Here is a 22289-nt window from a genome sequence, read left to right as displayed (position 1 = left end):
GATTCGATTTTCCCCCTAGCGGCTTGTTACGGTGCTACAGTGGAACTTTCAGGTTTGATATCTCGTGTTCTGGACATGCTACGGCTATGATCTTGAGTGGTTGATATCTCTCTATCATCTCTTATCCGATGAGTAAGTGATGTAGGTTTAGGCCCCCATAGTGAATTTTTGTACCCGAAATATTGATTAGTCAACGTTCTATAGAACAAAGGTTGTTTATTGCTCGTGAGTTTCATAGTTTCCAGTCGGTATAACACATTTCACCTATGACCGAGACTCTCCCAAACAAAGAATAACAGAACGTGTCTGTTTGATCTACAACACCCGGTTACGTACTAGTAAACATCTGTAACACTATACATAATGCGGTTTTGAAACTTGTTAGGTTAGTTTACTACGCAAATTGAGTATTAACAATAGTACTACATAATCATTTTGTATTGTTATATGGTGATGATGATGAATAGTTTTGTCTTATTTTACACCAATGCCAAAAGTTTAAATGGAGATTTCTAGTTTTCAGCACTTTCCCACTACTTATGATTATCAAATACAATGTATCATAATGCTATAAATTTTTGACTGTTGTGATTTTGAGACTGACACACTTTCAGTAGAAAGCTTCTTGATCTTCATTCTTGTTCTGATGGTTTCATCAGGTCCTTTTGAACAGAAAGAAAAAAATAAAACAATTGTCAGTAGATAAAAGATGTATAGTGAGCATGACGTGATAGCAACATGAACATTAGGCCCACTCCTAAGCGTCTTTGTATAATTTAGACCAATCCATTTTTTTTCAAATCGCTAGTAACTATATTTCCAATTCATGTTTGAAATTCAATAAACTGTAAATCGCGCATAAACCACACACAAGGCGTAATAGAAAAAAATACAATCTTCTATTCTACTGAAATGAGAGATTGATAACTCTAGTGATTAGTAAATAAGTAAAAATTGTGATGAATTTGCGTCTTAGATTCTACATATTCTAATTTATAATTTGTTTTATCCATGGCAATGGCAGCAGAGAATCCGAATATTTTTTGTTGTTTCTCTTAGATTTAATCATCATAGCATCAAAAGGCCATTATTAATTGACCATTGTTTTGTGCTGAAACAAGAAGCATAGCATTTTTCCATTTCTATCGATCTGGCAGAGAACAAAGAGGAAAGGTATGTGATGAAGCAACATTTTAACCTGTTGAAGTACAGCTCCAGTCCGATAGAGGGCACTGGTACATTGCAGTGTGGGTCATACAAGGCGTCCACTCCGTACTGGCCCCGTGGTCTGGAGACAAATAAACAACGATGTAAATTTATATAAAAAGTTCCACAAGGCATATATTTCTGATGAAATTATTCATCTCGTCTGATATTAATTGTTTTCGATATGATCTTTATATGCTTTATACAATTGACGTCATGCCCCACGCACATGCATAAACGCACATGCACAAAATATACGCCCGCACATGCACACACATATTCGTGGTACATACACACACAGACACATATATTCGAGCGCACACAAACACACATATGCACACACAATGCATAATACACATAGATACGCATACACCGCACATATTCACACCAACAGCATAAAAACATATGAATGGGTAAGTACATGCAAACGCCAATCTTACCCATATCTAGCGTCGTGGCCGGCATCACACATCCCATGGCCAATGTTCAACGTTGAGTAGCAGTCACAGTTGTCATCGCCCAACAGCAGCGACTTGACTCCGTTCTCGGTACGGTACATGAAGCTGACCTGAGGTTGTGATGGACCAGTTCCAGCAAGAACCTACAAGTGATTACAAGAAATTGCCCCAGCGATACGTCTTAGGGGTGTCGAGAAGAAAAAAAAACGATACAGGCTCAATACTGTTCTGACACATAAGAGAAAAAGGACTTATTCTTATTAATGAAGTGTGGACGTCATCTGAAAATGTGAGCAGTTCGGCTCCTTCTCTGCTCAGACAAGGGGCCGAATGTAAAGATTAGACAGCACTGCCTGAAAAGCAGGGGTTGGATGCGGATATCATAACCTTCCTGTGACCACAACTATTGGACGGGACAAGTAAAAAAATCGCTTTTGTTCAACATCTCACTGTTGGACGTTAAAATGTGAGTCTAGTTGGGATTGCTAGGGAAAAATAATAGACGTCCTAATAGGCAAACATCAACCTACAGACGGCATCCAGGCCATGTTGTTATAAATCTGTCCGCTAGGGGTCTCCTGATGACCGTAGAAAGCCAGCCAGGCGGCGTGAGCGGTGGGGTTGGTGGAGTCGAACCCCCACTTGTAGACGTTCCCGCGGCTGTCCTTGGCCAGTAGCTCGGTCCCGTCCTCTTGTAGCACGCTCGGCAACCTTCCCATACAGTAGTCACTTCCTGGGTCGCATGTTCCGTAACTGGAAAGAGTCAAATGTCAACGGTCAAGCATTCCAAATTTTGTCAATTTACCAATAATGGGGGCTTTGAACCCACGTGACTGCGATATAAATATTGTCCGCCATGCTGGAAGGTTGAACTGGTAAGTTGTCATGCAAAACCATAGCTCTATGTCTCAGTAGACCATTTAGTCGGCCTGAACTTAGTACGAAATGTAGTCGTAGGAAAGAATTCCCTCAAAAACTTTTCACAAAGCAGCTTTTCTAAAGACACACGTGGACTATACACTTTATCAAGTGGACTCTGTATGACTGTGAGTGCCAGGCTGAACAAGATACAAGCCGTAGTTTCCGCGCGAGCTTTCGTGGCCCTCTCGCGATCACTTTGATATTCTCTCGCGAGAGCACATTTCAAAATGGCGTCCAAAGTTAGATTCTCATACTTCACTTCGTATCTAGCATGGGTATCCATAAATCTGTTTTCTGCGAACAATTCAACTAACGCTGGGTTATAATCTAAGCTACATGATAAACATTAATAACGTGATCTCCCGTACCTTTGTTGGAGCACATCTGTGATTGATGATGACCAGCTTGATTTAGCCTTCCACCACCAGAACCTCTCCCACACCGATCCGTACTCAGTAATAGTCTTGTAGCCTGAAAGGGATCATATCGGTTTAAGCGGTGAGTTAATACCATTTTCGCATGTAAATGATAGGCTTTGAGTCATGTAGAGAAAGTGTCTGTAGTGTATGTCTTTGAGGGGTTTATGGCATACAGTTTTTCTTTAAAAGTTGTACACGTCGTATCTGACGTGTTAGCGATGTTTTTTCTATACCCAAGTTACGTTACAGGTGTGAAGATATCTTAAGATACATGTACAAACCTATGTTGTAGAGTATGGTTTTCCTTATTGTGCAGAGCAGATCTATTTATGCTTCTCTCAAACGAGGTGACATGGCTAAGGACTATAAAATTGCTAAACAAAAATCTGTACCTTCGGTGTCGTTACTGCTACAGCTGCAGTTCCCGGGTGGACCGGCAGGGCCGGGGGAACCAGGAACACCATCGCGGCCGTCCCGGCCGTTCCGCTCTGTCCCGGCGGTCCAGGTGGTCCAACGGGTCCTTCCCTACCTTGGATTCAATGTAAAACAGGTGTCTGTAGTTAAGTACCATTTAGGTACTATGACCTGTAACGAATTTTCCTCGACGTAAACTATCGAAATGAGTAATATACATTACATGAAAATAGTTTCATCAGGGTAGGAGAATATAGGATGTAGACAAATCAAATTTGAACATATCGTATCTGACATGTCGGCTAAACTGATGGAATTACACAGCACAATATAATGGTGATGATGACCTAGTGGATACCATAAATTGCCTATATCATTATGTACGTAGGTTTTGTCATGTTTGTGTCTGCACAAGTTACGCACGTTACAAGTGTGAATGTATCATGTCAGATACATGTACAACACTATATACAAATTTCTTTATTGTGCAAAGTATACCTATGTAATATGGTTCTGACCTACACCGTGACATGACTAAGGCCATGTTGATTTGATTATATGGATGACATCCACTTGCGCATTAATTTTCGGTTGCTTCCAGAAAAAGATATGCCATAGACGAAAATGATTCGTAAAGTATCTACTAATGTAATAGAATGGCAATGTCAATTCCAAGATCATATATATATATATATATGAATATATATATATAGAGAGAGAGAGAGAGGGAGAGAGAGAAAGAGAGAGAGAGAGAGAGAGAGAAGATGTGAAGGAAAAAAACGAAGAATCTATTGTTGCTCTGTGTTTTCAGTCATCTCAAGTCACTTTTTTGGTCAAACATTTGTTTTTCACACACTCGCATCGGGTTTGTGGTTTTAGAGAATGCCATCTAAATTTTTATATAATCAAATCAACATGACTATAAAACTTCTACAAAAAGTACCTTCAGAGTTGGTATAGTTACAGCAACAGTTCCCGATGCCTGGAGTACCAGGAACACCATCCCGGCCGTCACGGCCATCTGCCCCGCTCTGTCCAGGCGGTCCAGTGGGTCCTTCCCTACGTCTCGGCCTGGCATACCATCACGGCCATCTCTACCGGGAGGCCCCTGCATACAGTCTATTCAAAGTGGTAATAGTATCTAAGATATCAACACTGAGAAAATAGCTCCAGGAAGTCCATCATCAACCCTGACTTCCGTTCATCTAACTTACATACCAAATATCAGAACAATCCAGTCAGAGATTATTTCGCTATGGCCACGAATGCCCAGAAAGACAGACACTCACGGACACACAAAGAAACAAACAAATACGCACACCAAAAACAATACGTCAATTTTTTTACTGACTCAGAGGTATTTAGTTGCGTACCTCCAAACGGAAGGGTTACAGAGTTGGCCGCTCTCCTCGCCCTGTGCCCGTGGTCGGTAGTATCAGCTGAGGGAGACGGCTGGTATTTGTTCTTCATCTCAGCGCCATTTTCAGTGGGTGACATGTCCTCGGGGCCAAATACAGCGTCAGTTGACTGGAAAACACATGCAAATACAAAAAGTGAATACAAATCCACCCCAATAACAGAGATTTTAAACCTATCTTTGCCTCTTGGCATCTGATTTTTATGTATATTTCTTCTTATTGCTAAGATTCCTTCTCCCAGTGTAAGTGATTTACGTATCTGAAAATAACAACGTTACTATGGATGGAAAAACTGACAACACCAGTCTCCCAATAAAATAAACATGATAATAATGGGAGCGACGGTCTCTGTACATGATATATGGGATGGGCAACACTTAGTTCTACTAAGCCGAATACTCATTGTCTAACTATTCCACTTGATTAACTTGTGATACGTGACCATGCGTTTAAAAAATGGCTGTCCGAAAACGCCCATATAGTGTAGTCTGTCAGAAAGCAAGGAAAACATTCAAGACCTGGGAGAGAACTTCTTTTAAGATGAATTCGATTCTCAGAAAATTTTAGGCTGAAAACGTTGAAATTTGACGTAACAAGACATTAACATTTTTTTTTCTATTTGCTTTTTTACATGTACAGGAAAGGACAATGTGGCACTGCACAAGTTTTGTAATTTATATTACGAGAGCCACATACACGGTACAGGCAGAAGGTACCCAGGTACCCATTTTTACACCTGGGTGAAGTGAAGAAAGTCGTGTTAAGTGCCTTTCCCGAGGGCACAACGTCGGGGGCATGGTGGGGATCGAACTCAGGACCTATATTCCGAGCCGAACACTCTAGTAAGCAACGCCCGATACTAACATTAGTTGTACAGGTAAATATATGTGACAACATGTGATGTACATACCCCAATATTCGCCATTTGGCTGTTGATCACAGACGACATGTCTCTAGTAAGGGTCTCCAGTGAGGTGACACGATCATGAAGCTCCTTGATGTACCAGTTCTGCACCAGGACTGCCACAAGAGCCGCCACGCTGAAGATCACCGCGGCGGTGCAGGCGGCCTGAACTCCCGCCGAGCGAATACGAGACCGTCGGTCGACATGTACGGGCCTACCAAAGGCCATGTCACCGTTCTTGAGCTTGTCGGAGCTCATATTTTGTACAGTTTGTAGTAAAGAAAACACTGCTAAGTTGTCTCGAGGAAAACCTTCAATGCCAGACACTACGGTCTAGCCCCGAAACAACTAAATTTTTCTCAGAGAGAACGCTTGATATGGACAAAAAACTCGGAAACCCCTAAATTTGTTTGTACCTTTAACGCTACCCCTTATGGGTTGTTAACAACTGCTGTTTCCTCATACGTCATGTTTGTGAATGCAAAAGACCGTTGTGTCTATGTGGTCACACGTTTATTTTGAGGGATGACATCATAGGTGGTTTCCCAAGCTATCGAAAACAAACTTGACCAACCATTTAACTGGTGACGTACCTATGCTGGCGTTACTTTGTGTCTCAAGCCTCTGACTTCAAACAAAAGGTTCATGTCAGAAAGTGTGGGCAGAAAAGGTAGGAAGGAAATCTCGAAATGCGTGTCAAGAAGTGTTCCTTAACCCTATTCAGACGGGGGGGGGGGCCTTTGAGGCCTGCGCTAACTTTGATGTCCTATAACGCAGAACGGCTTACGCTAGAGCCACCAAATTTGGTGAGTTTTCCTAAAGTATTGTTGGCAACAATTTCACGAAGTTTGACAAATTTTCGATTTTTTCGTGTTGCCATGGCAACCGTTTGTTGACAGGCAGTTTTGCCCAAAATCACAATTTTTGGTTCTAACAATGTATTTTTCACATTTATTTGCTACATTACTGCTATTTTGTTACATAAATAAAATATTATATCATTTAGCATATCTTTCATAATTATATATGCATAAATTATGCTAATTTGATGACGTCATCAGCCCAAAATCCAAGATGGCGGACCGCATAGCCAGATCAAGAAAAACAAGCTAATTTTCCCTTAAAAATTGTAACTACCTGGTATTTTTTCATCAAAAACCATCTAAATGAATGTATTTAGTCTATTTCCATTGCCCTTTTTGATTATTTGTTGCAAAAAAGGTATTTTTAGAAATTCAAGGTGGTGGACATAATATGGCGGAGCCCAACTCGTATCTTAGATGTGCATGACGTTATTTTATGAAGTCATTTTTACGTCATTGATGTTGCTATTGGCAACGCAAGTCGTTATAAACATTATTATTCTGTTATCTGCACTTGTTACATTTTTGTAGCATAACTTGAAGTTTTCTGAGAATACCCTTTTTTCATGGGTCCGGCCAATATAATCAAATTGATGACGTCATTTTTACGTCATCTTACGTCAACGTAACGTCAAACGTCACATAATTGTTAAATATTACGTCGACATCATGTCCTGAAAATTTGGTGGCCCTACGGCACGTCGTTTTAGAGTTATAGTACTTAGAAGTGGAGGGCCTCAAAAGCCCCCCCCACCGGTCCAGGGATGACAAAAAAGTACACGTTTTCTTAACGAGATAGGAATTTCATAGCATTTCTTTAATGTAATACTTGCAGTACTATGTCCTTCTGAAATTTTTGCTCTGAGACAGGAGAAGCGGGTGTTTTGGATGCATGCATGCATGGATGCATGCATGGATGGATGGATGGATGGATGGATGGATGCATGGATCGGTCACAGAACTCAGGAACCAGGGCTGTTGTACCACGTCCCGACATCGCTGCAGATCGGTTCGCCCTCAGACAGGCCAGAAAGGACTCCTTATGACGGAAACAATTGTTAAAAAAAACAATTGCTACCATCCAAGACGTTCTGTACAGATGATTGGCAGCTATAGACAGGCGCAGTTAAAAGTGAGCTATCAAACCGGTGATACAGTTGTTGAAAGGCTCCACATAGTAACCAGGGAAACTGATGCACAAATCAGGCGAAAAGAGATAAGTTATCAAGCTAGGACTGGCGAGACTGGTATTTCGTATCGACATACCCATGAACTGCTCTGCACAGTCCACTCGTGCGACAACACTGTCCAGGCGAGTCTGGAGAGTTGAGAGGAGTCCGGCCTGTTATGCTAGTAGTACGGACTGGTTGGCGATGATCTCCTTCAGCCTGGTCACTTCATCATCACATTTGTAACATATCTCCGTTTCTTCCAGGTAGTCTTGAAAACAAGAAAAGTTCGCCCAAAAGATTCAAGAGCAACCGCTGATGATAAAACATCACAAGGAAACAATTACTACGAACTGGGGCCTAGGCATAAAGACTAATATCACCTATACACTAGGACGGTAGGTGCTCTCGCAGCGACCTCAATTTTGACATGTCGCTCAACGAATTGTATAGAAAAAAAACGAATATTTTTTTACAGTTTTTGTGATCTGTTGTCTTCTCAGTGACACTTTTATGTTTTGTATGGTACACGCAAATCATATTTAGGTCGCAGTGAGAGCACATCGCGGTCGCTGTCTAGTGGAAAGGCTGCCTACACTACAAGGTGCATAAATGTGAAAATTATGTGAATTTTCTGGAAAATTCTATGAAAATGTGATATGATGTGATATTATGTGAAACATTTTGAGGTTCAATAGCATCACATTTTATCACATAAGTTGACATATAATCACATAAAATAACATTCACGTCACATTTCTGAGGGGTGGCACAGAAATTGAGCTTTATGTGAAAAAAATGTTATAAGTTTACATCACATTTTTTCACATTTCCCCAAAACGGTCTTGAAGAATCACATTCTGAAATGTAAAAATATGTTACCTAATGTGACATTGGTTGTGCAGCCATTATGTGAAATAATGTAACTGTCGATACACGTCTCGACCGGCTATACTTATGTGATTTTTATGTGAAAAGGGCTCTTGATGAAAATGTGAAATAATGTTAAATTGAATCACATTCTATGAAATGTGACTTCATGTTAAACTTATGTGAAATGCGGCCAGCTACGAAATGTGAAAACATGTGAAGACAACTGGCATGCTGAGAAATGTGAATTTTATGTGATGTTCACAAACTTGCAAGATGTGAAAAAAATGTGACAGGATATCACATTTTTTATTTGTGAAACTAATGTGATTTCCACTTATATAAGATATGAAGTAATTTGATTTGGCAGGCTATGTAAAGGTAAGTGTGCTAAAGTTGATGTATAAAGCCTTATTGATTTGTGTGCCGTTCGCTTGTATTTGCAATTACAAGCGAACGGCACACAAGCCAGCAACGAAATCAACAAGAACGTGCTTTATATTTAAGCAGAAGCGGACATACACTTGAGTTTGGAATAATTTTTTTTCTAACATGGACATGCTAAACGCCTCTAAGAAAGCTAATGAATCAAGTACATGTATATGGACAGGCGTCACTAATATGGTAATTGAGGTCAACTAGTTCATGTACGTACTCGGGATCGACCGTCCGAGCGGGTGTCGAACGTCGGCGAGTTCCGATCTCGAGCGAAGGCACCCGAAGGTCGCCGAAGGCGATCAAACCAGAAGGTCGCCCTAGGCGACCAGCGAGCGGAGCGTGATTTTTCTAGGAAGGAGAGCTAGTCAAGCGCTGATGGGGGCGTTTTATGAGCGCAGCGGGTGGACATTGTCTGGTGGCTCGGCTTGAGTGCCAGTTTGCTTGTGTGGCACCACTGTGTACTAGTGTGACACTTTTATATGTATACATCCTGACTTATTGTGACCTGTACTTAGCTCGGTTGGGCAAAATTGTACAATAAAGGTCTTCATTCAATTATCAGTAAAGTATCTCCTCTTTGTTGCAGCCAACAACAAAAATTCCGAGGTCTATTGTCCATGGTCAACCTGGGTGTTCGGGGCGTCATAAAGACAATAGCAAAAATTAACACACAAAAATGTATGCAACAGCAGGTGCCGGAACAAACAATGCCGGTAATTTGTCTAAACAAATCGTAATCCAAAACCGGCAAGATTTGTTTCTGACTCATTCCGTGTAAGAAACACAAAGAAATCCGTAATAATAATTTCAGTTCATCAATACGAAAACAGTGAAGTTTCTAAATGCCTCTAAATCAATGTGACGACAACACATGTACATAGAGGAACATAGTATCTTAGATCGAGGGCGTTATGTAAGACATAAGTGAGTTGGTGAGGTGGCCTTTTAGAACAAGTTCCACTTCCACGGATCTGAAAAGGAAAACTCTCGAGCTCCTGCCGATTGTGACTTTCACTATGTTGGATATTATTTGCACACGTATTACTAAAGTTATGCTGTATCCCCTAATTTGAACTAAATGAGGCTGTAGAACATTGGAAAGTCTTGTTTAAGGATTACAAGACATAGGATTCTGGTCTAGCATTATTATTACTGTCAGGCAACTTGTGTTTGAAGTGTTTCAATGCAGTCCTGATAGACTTTACCTGAAAAGATGGCCAACGGCAAAATGGATAGATTCTTGTTGTTTTCTAAAGTCTAAGAAATGCTGTAGAACATTGACAAGTCCTGTTTTAAGATTGTAAGACATATGGGATTCTGGTCTAGCATTATTAATACCTACGGGTAACTTGTACAGCTTTAAAAGGACGCCCAAACAGGAATGTAGACCACAAACTTTGAAGTGTTTCAATGCAGGACTTATAGATCGACTTTACCCTAAATTGTGGCCGACGGGAAAATGGAATCCGATGGATTCTTGTTGTTTTCTTAAGTAAGGAATGTTGCAAAACACTGAAAAGACCTATATTAAGATTATAAGATATATAGGATTCTGGTCTATCATTATTAACTACGGGTAACTTGTACAGCTTTGAAGGGTCGCCCAAACAGGAATGTTGACCACGCATTTTGGAGTGTTCCAATGCAAGCCTGATAGACTTTACACTAAACTGTGCATGTGGCAAACGGGAAAATGGATGGATTCTTGTTGTTTTTAAAAGTTAGGAATGCGGCAGAGCCTTGAAAAATCTTGTTTTGATGTTATAAGATATTTAGGATTCTGGTCTAGCATTATTGACTACGGGCAACTTGTGCAGCTTTGAAGGTACGCCCGAATAGGAAAGTTGACCACACATTTTGGACTGTTCCAATGCAGGCCTGATAGACTTTATCCGAAACGATGGCCGACGGGGAAATGAATAGATTCTTGTTGTTTTCTAAAGTTAGAAATGCTGTAGAACATTTACAAGTCCTGTTTTGTTGTTATAAGACATATGAGATTCTGGTCTAGCATTATTAATACCTACGGGTAACTTGTACAGCTTTAAAAGCACGCCCGAACATGAATGTTGACCACGCATTTTGGAGTGTTTCAATGCAGAACTAATGGACTTTACTCTAAATTGTGGCGGACGGAAAAATGGATGGATTCTTGTTGTTCTCTAAAGTAAGGAATGTTGTAAACCACTGAAAATACCTGTTTGAAGATTATTAGACATATAGCATTCTGGTCTATCATTATTACTTACGGGTAACTTGTACAGCTTTGAAGGGACGCCTAAACAGAAATGTTGATTTCGCATTTTTAGGTGTTTCAATGCAGGCCTGATAGACTTTACCCAAACCGTGTCCAAGGGGAAAATGAATAGATTCTTGTCGTTTTCTAAAGTTAGGAATGGTGTAGAGCCTTGAAAAGTCCTGTTTTGATGTTATAAGATATTTAGGATTCTGGTCTATTATTATTGACTACGGTTAACTTATACAGCTTTGAAGGGACGCCCAAACAGGAATGTTGACCACAAACTTTGAAGTGTTTCAATGCAGGACTAATTGACGTTACCCTAAATTGTGGCCGACGGGAAAATGGATGGATTCTTGTTGTTTTCTTAAGTAAGGAATGTTGCAAAACACTGAAAAGACCTGTTTTAAGATTATAAGATATATAGGATTCTGGTCTATCATTATTAACTACGGATAACTTGTACAGCTTTGAAGGGACGCCCAAACAGGAAGGTTGACCAAGCATTTTGGACTGTTCCAATGCAAGCCTGATAGACTTTACCCAAAACTATGGCCGACGTGGGTAATGGATGGATTCTTGTTGTTTTCTAACGTTAGGAATGCTGTAGAGCATTGAAACTCCTGTTTTAAGATTATAAGATATATAAGATTCGTGTCTAGCAATATTGACTACGGCTAACTTGTACAGCTTAAAAGGGACGCCCAAACATGAATGTTTGAAGTGTTTCAATGCAGGCCTCATAGACTAAACTGTGGCCGACGGGAAAATGGATGGATTCTTGTTGTTTTTTAAAGTAAGAAATGCTCTAGAACATTGACAAGTCCTGTTATAAGATTATAAGACATGTGGGATTCTGGTCTAGCATTATTACCTATGGGTAACTTGTACAGATTTAACTTAAAACGACACCCAAACAGGAATGTTGACGACGCATTTTGAAGTGTTTCAATGCAGGACTAATTGACGTTACCCTAAATTGTGGCCGACGGGAAAATGGATGGATTCTTGTCGTTTTCTAAAGTTAGGAATGTTGTAAAACACTGAAAAGACCTGTTTTAAGATTACAAGATATGTAGAATTCTGGTCTATTATTATCACCTACGGGTAATTTGTACAGCTTTGAAGGGACGCCCAAACAGAAATGTTGACTACGCAATTTGGAGTATTTCAATGCAAGCCTTATAGCCTTTACTCTAAACCGTGGCCCACGGGAAAATGGATGGATTCTTGTCGTTTTCTAACGTTAGGAATGCTGTAGAGCATTGAAAAGTCCTGTTTTGTTGTTATAAGGTATTTAGGATTCTGGTCTATCATTATTAACTACGGGTAGCTTGTACAGCTTTGAAGGGACACCCAAACACAAATGTTGACCACGCATTTTGCAGTATTCTAATGCAGGCCTGATAGACTTTACCCTAAACTGTGGCCGACGGGAAAATGGATGGATTCTTGTTGTTTTCTTAAGTTAGGAATGCGGTAGAACATTGACAAGTCCTGTTTTAAGATTGTAAGACATATAGAATTCTGGTCTAGCATTATAAATACCTACGGGTAACTTGAACAGATTTAAAAGGACGCCCAAACATGAATATTTGACCACAAAATTGGAAGTTATTCAATGCAGGACTAATTGACGTTACCCGTACCTTAAATTGTGGCCAACGGGAAAATGGACGGATTCTTGTTGTTTTCTAAAGTAAAGAATGTTATAAAACACTGAAAAGACCTGTTTTAGATTACAAGATATATAGGATTCTGGTCTATCATTATTACCTTCGGGTAACTTGTACAGCTTTGATGGGACGCCCAAAAAGAAATGTTGACCACGCAATTTGGAGTATTTGAATGCAGGCCTGATAGACTTTACCCTAAACAGTGGCCCACGGGAAATGTATGGATTCTTGTTCTTTTTCTAACGTTAAGAATGGTGTAGAGCATTGAAAAGTCCTGTTTTGTTGTTATAAGATATATAGGATTCTGGTCTATCATTATTACCTACGGGTAACTTGTACAGCTTTGAAGGGACGCCCAAACAGAAATGTTTACCATGCATTTTGGAGTTTTTCAATGCAGGCCTGATAGACTTTACCCGAAACGATGGCCGACGGGAAAATGGATGGATTCTTGTTGTTTTCTAAAGTTAGGAATGCGGTAGAACATTTAGAAGTTCTGTTTTAAGATTGTAAGACATATAGGATTCTGGTCTAGCATTATTAATACCTACGGGTAACTTGTACAGCTTTAAAGGCACGCCCGAACATGAATGTTGACCACGCAATTTGGAGTGTTTCAATGCAGGACTAATAGACTTTACCCTAAACTGTGGCCGACGGGAAAATGAATGAATTCTTGTTGTTTTCTAAAGTAAGGAATGTTGCAAAACACTGAAAATACCGGTTTTAAGATTACAAGATATATAGGATTCTGGTCTAGCATTATTACCTACGGGTAACTTGTACAGCTTTGAAGGGACGCCCAAACAGGAATGTTGACCACGTCTTTTGAAGTGTTTCAATGCAGGCCTGATAGACTTTACCCTAAACTGTGGCCGACGGGAAATGGATAGATTCTTGTTGTTTTCTTAAGTTAGGAATGCGGTAGAACATTGACAAATCCTGTTTTAAGATTGTAAGACACATAGGATTCTGGTCTAGCATTATTAATACCTACGGGTAACTTGTACAGCTTTATAATCACGCCCGAACATGAATGTTGACCACGCAATTTGGAGTGTTTCAATGCAGGACTAATAGACTTTACCCTAAACTGTGGCCGACGGGAAAATGAATGAATTCTTGTTGTTTTCTAAAGTAAGGAATGTTGCAAAACACTGAAAATACCGGTTTTAAGATTACAAGATATATAGGATTCTGGTCTAGCATTATTACCTACGGGTAACTTGTACAGCTTTGAAGGGACGCCCAAACAGGAATGTTGACCACGTCTTTTGAAGTGTTTCAATGCAGGCCTGATAGACTTTACCCTAAACTGTGGCCGACGGGAAATGGATAGATTCTTGTTGTTTTCTTAAGTTAGGAATGCGGTAGAACATTGACAAATCCTGTTTTAAGATTGTAAGACACATAGGATTCTGGTCTAGCATTATTAATACCTACGGGTAACTTGTACAGCTTTATAATCACGCCCGAACAAGAGTGTTGACCACGCATTTTGGAGTGTTTCAATGCAGAACTAATAGACTTTACCCTAAATTGTGTCCGACGGGAAAATGGATGGATTCTTGTTGTTTTCTAAAGCAAGGAATGTTGCAAAACACTAAAAATACCTGTTTTAAGATTACAAGATATATAGGATTCTGGTCTAGCATTATTACCTACGGGTTACTTGTACAGCTTTGAAGGGACGCCCAAACAGAAATGTTGACTACGCAATTTGGAGTATTTCAAAGCAAGCCTAATACTAGTAATAGACTTTACCCTAAACCGTGGCCGACGGGAAAATGGATGGAATCTTGTTGTCTTCTAAAGTTAAGAATGCTGTAAATAACTGACAAGTCCTGTTTTAAGATTATAAGATATATAGGATTCTGGTCTAGCACTATTACCTACGGGTAACTTGTACAGCTCTAAAAGAACGTTCAAACAGGAAGGTTGCCGACAAAGTTTTCAAGTGTTTCCATGTAGACCTGATATTTTCTCCAAGGAGAAGTTAAACTCCGGCTTTTTTTTTACGTTTTTTTAGTCGTTGTAAAGCGAGCTTTCTATTTTGTATTGTATCTTGTATTGGCTGGCAGAGTTCAAGAAAAATGACAAAATAGAAAGCCCGATAAAAGCAAGGAGCTTTTATAAAAGCGACTAAAAATTCGTCAAAAAACAGCTGGGGCATAGATTCGTCTCCCTAATGAGAAAACAATGGGGATTATGGGCGAGAGGGAAAGAATGTAGGTGTGAAACGCACTTTGACCGCGCGCATTAGACCGCCCGGAGGGACCATAAACCGCATTTTTCGCCGTTATCCCAGAAATCGTCGCCTTTCCACGTTTATAAATCTTGGCCAGGGTCCATAAACGAAAAATGTTGCCAAAAACGAAAAATGTCGCCAAAAGGGTCAATCTAAACTAAATAAATTGCCCCAGAATTGTAACCAAAAATGTCCGTTTGTAACCATTCCGTGTTCGTAGTGCCCAATACACATCCCAGTCTGCAGTCAAGTGAAGCCAGACTTTGTACAAGTCAGATGAGATGTGTTTGGGCAAGGAGGTTGAAAAATTTGGGTAAACCCTGTCCTGTCTTTTGTACGTAAGTTCTATAATCATTTGCTATAGACTCCCTTTTACATTTTTTCATATTGGCCTGTTCCTGTTGGCAGCTTGCGTTGTTTAGATTATGATTTGACAATGATTGTATACATGCCGGAAATAGTCGTCGCTTCAGTTTACGGGCTTATAAATGTTTCGTGTTGTATAAGCACTGTAAAATGAAATACTATACATAGAGTGAAGATTTGTAAATATGATTTCATATAATTTGGATTGTGACCTCTGAGTGGTAAAACGAGTCTCCTCGAATCAGTAAGCCTTCAAGCATTTTGCACTTCAATGTTGACATCGTCAAATTATCTATATGTACATATACAAGTAAGTCTTATGGGTGGCAGTACAAAAGCCCAGCCAATGTGCAAAGTAAACACCTGTATATTTTGTACGAACAACAATGAATCTTATCCCTTTTATGTTGTCCAATCAGCCCCTTGTTTTGTATTTTATACTTTATAGGAGTATGCTAAGCATATTTCTCTAAGCCTCTACAGGAGGCAATTAGCATGTCCATGTCAGATAAATAAGAGAATCTTTTCTAAACTCCAGTCAGTCCACTGTTTGTTTAGCCTGAGTATCATCCTCCGTAGTAACCGCTGGCTCACGACTTTCGCTTGCTAACCACCGTGGTTAGCAAGCGACAGTCGTGAGCCAGCGGTTACTACGGACAAGGAGCTTTACTTGATAAAAGCTCCTTGCTACGGAGGATGATACTCAGGCTACTGTTTGTTCGCTTCTTTGGATCCGGAGTTGACGTAAAAAAATAAAGCGCGTCCTTGTTGATCTTATAGCAGGCTTGTGTGTTGTGAATATGGATGAGAGTTATCTATTTAAGTTAAATCCGTCCTCGGCACAGACACAACTATGGTCACATAATGACGGGTCCACCATTTCCTTTGCTGTCTGTCCAGTAGGGTCACTTCGTGACACATCGATTTGGTTCTTCAAAGTACCAACTAAGATTTCTAATTCTAATTGACCATAATGTTACAAGATCTTTTGAACAGACTGTTTTTACAACTGGGCCGATATGTTCAACTAACAGATCACAAACTCCTTGAATCTTCTTAACTCTTAGGTGGTACATAAAGGAGGAGTTGGGCGTAGCCGTCAAACCATATATGTGAATGAATTCGGTGCTTTCAGTCGGGAGGACTAGAATCGGCAGAATAGTAGCGGCACTCGAGGGGAGGGGGAGTTTTTCACACTTTTTATTTTGACTACACAGTAGAATAACTTTGCGCAAGCTTTGTATCGCTTACAACGCATATTTTGGAGAACAGTCCACAAATATTTAACCCATACATGAGCGACGTGGAATTAAAAAAAAGACAGCCTTTGTCTTGACCGCGTACGAAGTCTGTGGTTTATGACAAGACAAGCATGTATGGAATACATACTTAAAATCTTTGAAAAGTGTTTGCATGCTGAATGCATATTTTTGAAACACGTGGAAACCTATCTGTTACATGTTGTAACTTTTTCACATATAATCACATTCTTAGCTAGGACACCGGCTAATGTGACATTATGTGAAACACTTTCACATAAAATAACATTTTGATCTGTCATGTGAAAAAATGTGATTTCAACTTCACATAATTTCACATTCGCCTCCGTCCAGTTTGCGGAGTAAAACCGTTTCACATCCCTTCACATTTTGTCACATTTCACATTCACATTTTTTCGGTCACGTCTTTGGGTTGTGCGATTTCACATAATCGATTCACATTTTTCGAAGGGTCAGATTAATTCACATAGAATAACATTTGACGATTCACATTTTGAAAATAAATCACATTTTGGGTTTCACATTTTTCCAAAGGAAGTCACATTAAATCACATTTTCTTGGCATCGTGCACTAAATTCACATAATTTTCACATTTATGCACCTTGTAGTGCTAATTGCAATGTAAACAGGATAGAGGAAGGGCGTAAACTGTAACAACACATAACCCAACATACATGACGGGGTGACGCTTATTCAAGGAAACACTGCATGCTGGGAAGGCAGGTGGGTGGAGGTTAGGAAACACTGCATGATGGGAAGGCAGGTGGGTGGAGGTTAGGAAACACTGCATGATGGGAAGGCAGGTGAGTGTAGGTACAGTCAAACCGCAGATGATTGTAGAACGCCTTATGCTCTTAGATACGATGTGCGCTGCGTCAGGATTTGACGCTGTTGCATAGGTGGCAACTGTCTGTTGTTCAATAAAACTGACCTCAGACCTGCATAATGTTTATGCGTTTTCACACCTGCCAGTTTTGCCCACTACAACTCTGTAGGTATCTAGTGCATTGCAAAGTGACAGCAAACGCTGTGGCTTTGAAAACACGTCATTTTGTGTTAATTTATCTGTGTTGATCTTTTGATACAGTTCACTTTGATCACATTAATTAACCTCACAGAGTGATAGGCCTTTTCCTGACGACTTGAAATTGATACCAAAGTCCCCGGGTTAATTTCATGAGCAAAGGGAATTTATATAACAACATGTCAAATTTTCCGGCGTCTTTTTTCCAATGAGAAACCGAACACACTGACATTTCTCTATACTTGACAAAACCCAGACAAAGTACTTGCACAGGAAATCGAACTTGTTCCTGCTTCTGGATGATACCCGTCCTATTCTAAACGGTTTCATAAAAGAGACGGCAAGACCTGATCCCTTACTTTTATGAACTCCTGCAACCTGACATTCAGAGGAAAGTATTTGATGGAACTGAATAAACTCTTAACAAAGATGCATCGTTTTTATTTCAACTACGGCAGGTTATCTGCAAAAGATAACCTTTCCGGCTCCACGAAGCGCCAGTAACTACGCCAAGCTGGGGACAACATTGGCTCAGGACTTGGGAAGTTTTACTTTATGTCTGCAAATGCGCACCGACATGAGCTCCACGACTAAAGCAGGTCTGGTCAGCTATGCTGTACAAGGACAAGCCAATGAGCTACTCGTCTTTACTAATGGAGGGAGCGAATTCCATGTAAGTAGTCAATCACAAACCCCTGCTATCTAACTCCCCACTCATATTTTATTTGTCAACACTTATCTAGCATTATATGCTGTAATTTCAAAGATAACAGCCAGTGGCCATGAAATATATTTTCCAGTATTGGGTTGGAGGTAAGAAGATTGCCTTTGGTGCCTTGCCTGTTTGGGACGGCGAGAGGCATGAAGTATGTGTCACCTGGCGCAGCACCGGTGGAGCCTGGCAGATGTACATGGACGGCACTCTAAAGAAGTCCGGTTTTGGGCTGAACGTAGGAGGAAAAGTGCGCAGTGGTGGGACATGGATCCTTGGACAGGAGCAAGACACAGTTGGGGGAGGGTTCGACGTCAATCAAGCGTTCAGCGGAGAACTGTCACAGGTGAACCTCTGGGACCGCGTGCTGACTCCAGCTGAGGTGGGGCCAGACTCCTGTGGTCAACATGGCAACGTGATTGACTGGGAAACCGCGGACATCGAGGTTTTTGGACTGGCCACTAGTGCTGAATATCGCTGCGGTAAGTACCGTTCCCAACGTATTACCTTCGCCAAGTGTAGTGGCTATTCTGTGGATCTGCATGTATGTCAACAGCACTACAATGGTACTTTACCGAACGCTAAGACTTCTGTGAATTCGCAAATATAGCATGTATAAGCCGGGTGTACGACAGATTTCTATAGACGCTGACCATTATTCTGTATGATGGGTAGGCAGGTGAGTGGAGGTAAGGAAACACTGCATGATGGGAAGGCAGGTCGGGGAGGTTAGGAAATACTGCATGATGGGAAGGCAGGTGGGTGGAGGTACAGTCAAACCGCATGTGGCGTCGGCTCGGGATCTGTAGGTCCTGAGTTCGATCCCCGCCGTGCCCCCAACGTTGTGCCCTTTACACGACCTTCCTCACTCCACCCAGGTGTAAAAAATGGGTACGTGACTTTGGTCGGGGAGGACATCTTTCACTACAACTAGGCAGATATTTCGTGCATTGCAAACTGAAAGTGGACGCTGTGGTTTTCGAAACATTAGTATATTTTAGTAGTAGTAGAAGTAGTAATGGTTTATTATTGATAAAAAAAACATCGGCTTTGCAGCAAGAACTGAATTGCGCCGACTCACACAGTAAAACTACGGAACGTCATCAATATTACATATAACTGTTCACAAAATTACAATATTTACAAATGACATCTACTCATTAATTGACAATTACCATTCATATAAATATGACAGTTTCGGACTAGAAAATGTATTACAATTACAATTCATGTACAAGTCGGTCTCTGTTCGAACTGTTGTCATGAACAAGTTTACTGTCCTGTACAAATTGCAGATCAGTTCTTTAGGTCATCACTGAGTAGTTTAGCCAGTGTAGGCTTAGCGATCGTCGTGTATCGACTAGTGCCCCTGGGTTGGGGGTACAGACATGAGCTTCTGAGTTGTCTGCCATGCTGTTCTCCTCGAGTTGGAGGCAGCCAGGAACAGAAGCGTGGCGACTGTTGGACTTTCTTGGCAAAGTTCAAGGAGAGGTCGTGTCTGCGTTCAGAAAGTGATTGTAGAGTCAATGTTTGCAAGGCGTCAGGATATGAAACGTACTGCCGACCCAACATAATCCTACAGGCACGTTTCTGAACGCGTTCAAGCAGGTTGATTTGCTTGTTGTTGAGGGCGGCGTTCCACTGACTGGAGCTGCGTACTCAAGCAACGGTCGAACGTACCCGCAGTAGATGGCAGTGAGGTCAGCTGTTGGGAGACCGGCCCGTCGCAGTCTGCACAGTAGAAACAGCCGTCTGCTCCCCTTTGTCACCATACTGTCCACTTGTGCGTCCCACCCAAGGTCCGACTGAATCTGGAGACCAAGTAGTCTTGCTTGTGTCACCACAGTGAGCACCTTACCTCCCAGTGTAAGGACTGGGGCTGGTGGGGGTCGACGCATGAAGCAAATCTGCATAACTAAACACTTTTTGGGGTTCAGCAGCATGTGGTTTCTGTCAGACCAGTTCTGCAAGCTGTCTAACTCATCCTGCATGGATGAAAGTGAGTCAGTCGGGCGGTTTTCTCCCAGGTTAAGGTCGTCGACGTACTTCCAGTACTCGCTGTTCGGTGTCCCAGCATCGTTGATCATGGCCAAGAAGATCAGAGGTCCCAGCAAAGTTCCTTGAGCCACCCCACAAGAGAATGACTCCCATTGTGACAGTTAGGGCTCGGTACCGGTACAAAAATTTCAGGTCCAGGTCCGGTTCAGGACCAGAGGATTAGGTCCAGGTCCAGGTCCGGATCTGAACCTGGACCTGATTCAGTATGAGAAAACTTGTGAATGAACGATGCTCAAAACAATGGTCCATTTCGTTACAAAGAAATCTGTTTTGTCAAATATTTGACTCCCACTGGCGTTTTGAAATCCTACAAAGCTAAGTGCCTTTGTACGATTGACTGTAAAACTTGATAGAAATGACTATAGACTCTACCCTACTTCGCTCTTGTTATTTTATTTAACAGGTTTCCCCGACCGGTAAGCCCCAAAACGTGTGAATGCCTGTTCATATAATATGTTCATTTTCCAATAGGTCCAACATCCGGTCCACAGATTTTTTTCAGGTCCGGTTTTTCTGGACCGGTCCAATAAGAAAAAACGGTTTTGTACCGGTACACCGTACCGGTACCCAGCCCTAGTGACAGTGTATGCTGGTAACGGACGCGCTGTCTACGGCACGATACAAAACTACACACCCACGGGAGAAGAGAGGGTCGTGCACCCGTCTGTGCGAGTTTTGTGATGGCTGTCGTATGGCACACTCTGTCAAATGCCTTGCTGGAATCGGTCAGTACAAGGCTACTGACAGATTGCTTCCTCTCTGCCCCTTTGTAGAAGAAGTCCAGGATCTCTATCAGACAGTGGGTAGTGGAGATGCCTTTGAGGTTCCCGAACTGCCTGGTGTCTACCTCCGGTAAGATGTCGCGGAGAAGCCACGAGAGGACAAAACCCTCCACTACTTTAGCAAACTGTGATGTTAGTGACACAGGTCTGATTTTGTCCAAGTCTGCTGGTTGTTCCTTCGGGACGGGGATAACGATCGCATCCCGCCACTCAGGTGGTACTCTGCCCTGTCGTAGGGATGCGTTGGTGATGTCGGTTAGCGGGGTGGCAAGTTCACACGCGAACTCCTTGATGAGGGTAGGCGGGATGGCATCAGGACCTGGAGCCTTGGGCACCTTAACCCTTTTCAGACGGTGGTACATCTGCCATGGGTCAATCTGCGGCGGTGGAGTGGCTGGCAGGAATGCTGGGAGCTGGTCCCAGTCAAGCGGAGGCAGAGCCTGGCAGATGGTAGCTAGGTGGTTGTTAATGGCTCCAGCGATGGCGCTCATGTCAGTCGGATCCACGCCTGGCACATGAACTGTGTAAGTAGGTTTGGAGAGATTTGCTAGGCGTCGTACCTGTTTGTGCCACTCGGACGGGTCTGATCTCTTCAACCTCTCCACATGGTCTCTGTAATACTCTTTCTTTGCACGTTTGCAATCCCGGCCAATCTTGTTCCTTAGGAAACGGTAAAGTGTCATGTGACCTTTGTTGTGTGCCTGTTGTCTCCTGTGGATCAGGTTTTTCAGCAAGGCCGACATCCAATTTGGTCCGTTGTTTGTGCTTGCCTTGTCTATTTTACAGTTCACCTTGATCCTATTAGTCAACCCCACAGTGTGAT

General features: G+C 41.6%; 2 protein-coding genes across 2 annotated transcripts; one reads left to right on the top strand and one right to left on the bottom strand.

Moving 5' to 3' along the window:
* Positions 1–220: 220 nt before the first annotated feature.
* Positions 221–6406, bottom strand: LOC118424138. Its single transcript, XM_035832650.1, has 9 exons — positions 5747–6406; positions 4792–4945; positions 4362–4537; positions 3397–3529; positions 2954–3056; positions 2195–2417; positions 1647–1807; positions 1199–1288; positions 221–662 (listed from the first exon to the last, which is right to left on the bottom strand). The coding sequence occupies exons 1-9, from the start codon at positions 5996–5998 to the stop codon at positions 656–658; spliced, it is 1299 nt and encodes a 432-aa protein (XP_035688543.1). The 5' UTR covers positions 5999–6406; the 3' UTR covers positions 221–655.
* Positions 6407–18215: 11809 nt separating this feature from the next.
* Positions 18216–19832, top strand: LOC118424208 (neuronal pentraxin-2-like). Its single transcript, XM_035832743.1, has 3 exons — positions 18216–18587; positions 18715–19108; positions 19822–19832. The coding sequence occupies exons 1-3, from the start codon at positions 18480–18482 to the stop codon at positions 19830–19832; spliced, it is 513 nt and encodes a 170-aa protein (XP_035688636.1). The 5' UTR covers positions 18216–18479.
* Positions 19833–22289: the final 2457 nt, after the last annotated feature.

Source organism: Branchiostoma floridae, chromosome 10, assembly GCF_000003815.2.
Source record: "Branchiostoma floridae strain S238N-H82 chromosome 10, Bfl_VNyyK, whole genome shotgun sequence".
Classification (NCBI taxonomy): Eukaryota; Metazoa; Chordata; class Leptocardii; order Amphioxiformes; family Branchiostomatidae; genus Branchiostoma; species Branchiostoma floridae.
The sequence above is the reverse complement of the archived record's forward strand: the minus strand, read 5'-3'. Positions and strand labels throughout refer to the sequence as shown.

Excerpts from the sequence above, each read along its gene's own strand:
- LOC118424138 (XM_035832650.1), bottom strand. The coding sequence starts at position 5,998 with ATGAGCTCCGACAAGCTCAAGAACGGTGACATGGCCTTTGGTAGGCCC. Across the intron at positions 3,057-3,396 it reads TAGCAGTAACGACACCGAAG|GCTACAAGACTATTACTGAG; the intron begins GTACAGATTTTT and ends GATCCCTTTCAG. Across the intron at positions 2,418-2,953 it reads ACAGATGTGCTCCAACAAAG|TTACGGAACATGCGACCCAG; the intron begins GTACGGGAGATC and ends GACTCTTTCCAG.
- LOC118424208 (XM_035832743.1), top strand. The coding sequence starts at position 18,480 with ATGCGCACCGACATGAGCTCCACGACTAAAGCAGGTCTGGTCAGCTAT. Across the intron at positions 18,588-18,714 it reads ATGGAGGGAGCGAATTCCAT|TATTGGGTTGGAGGTAAGAA; the intron begins GTAAGTAGTCAA and ends TATATTTTCCAG.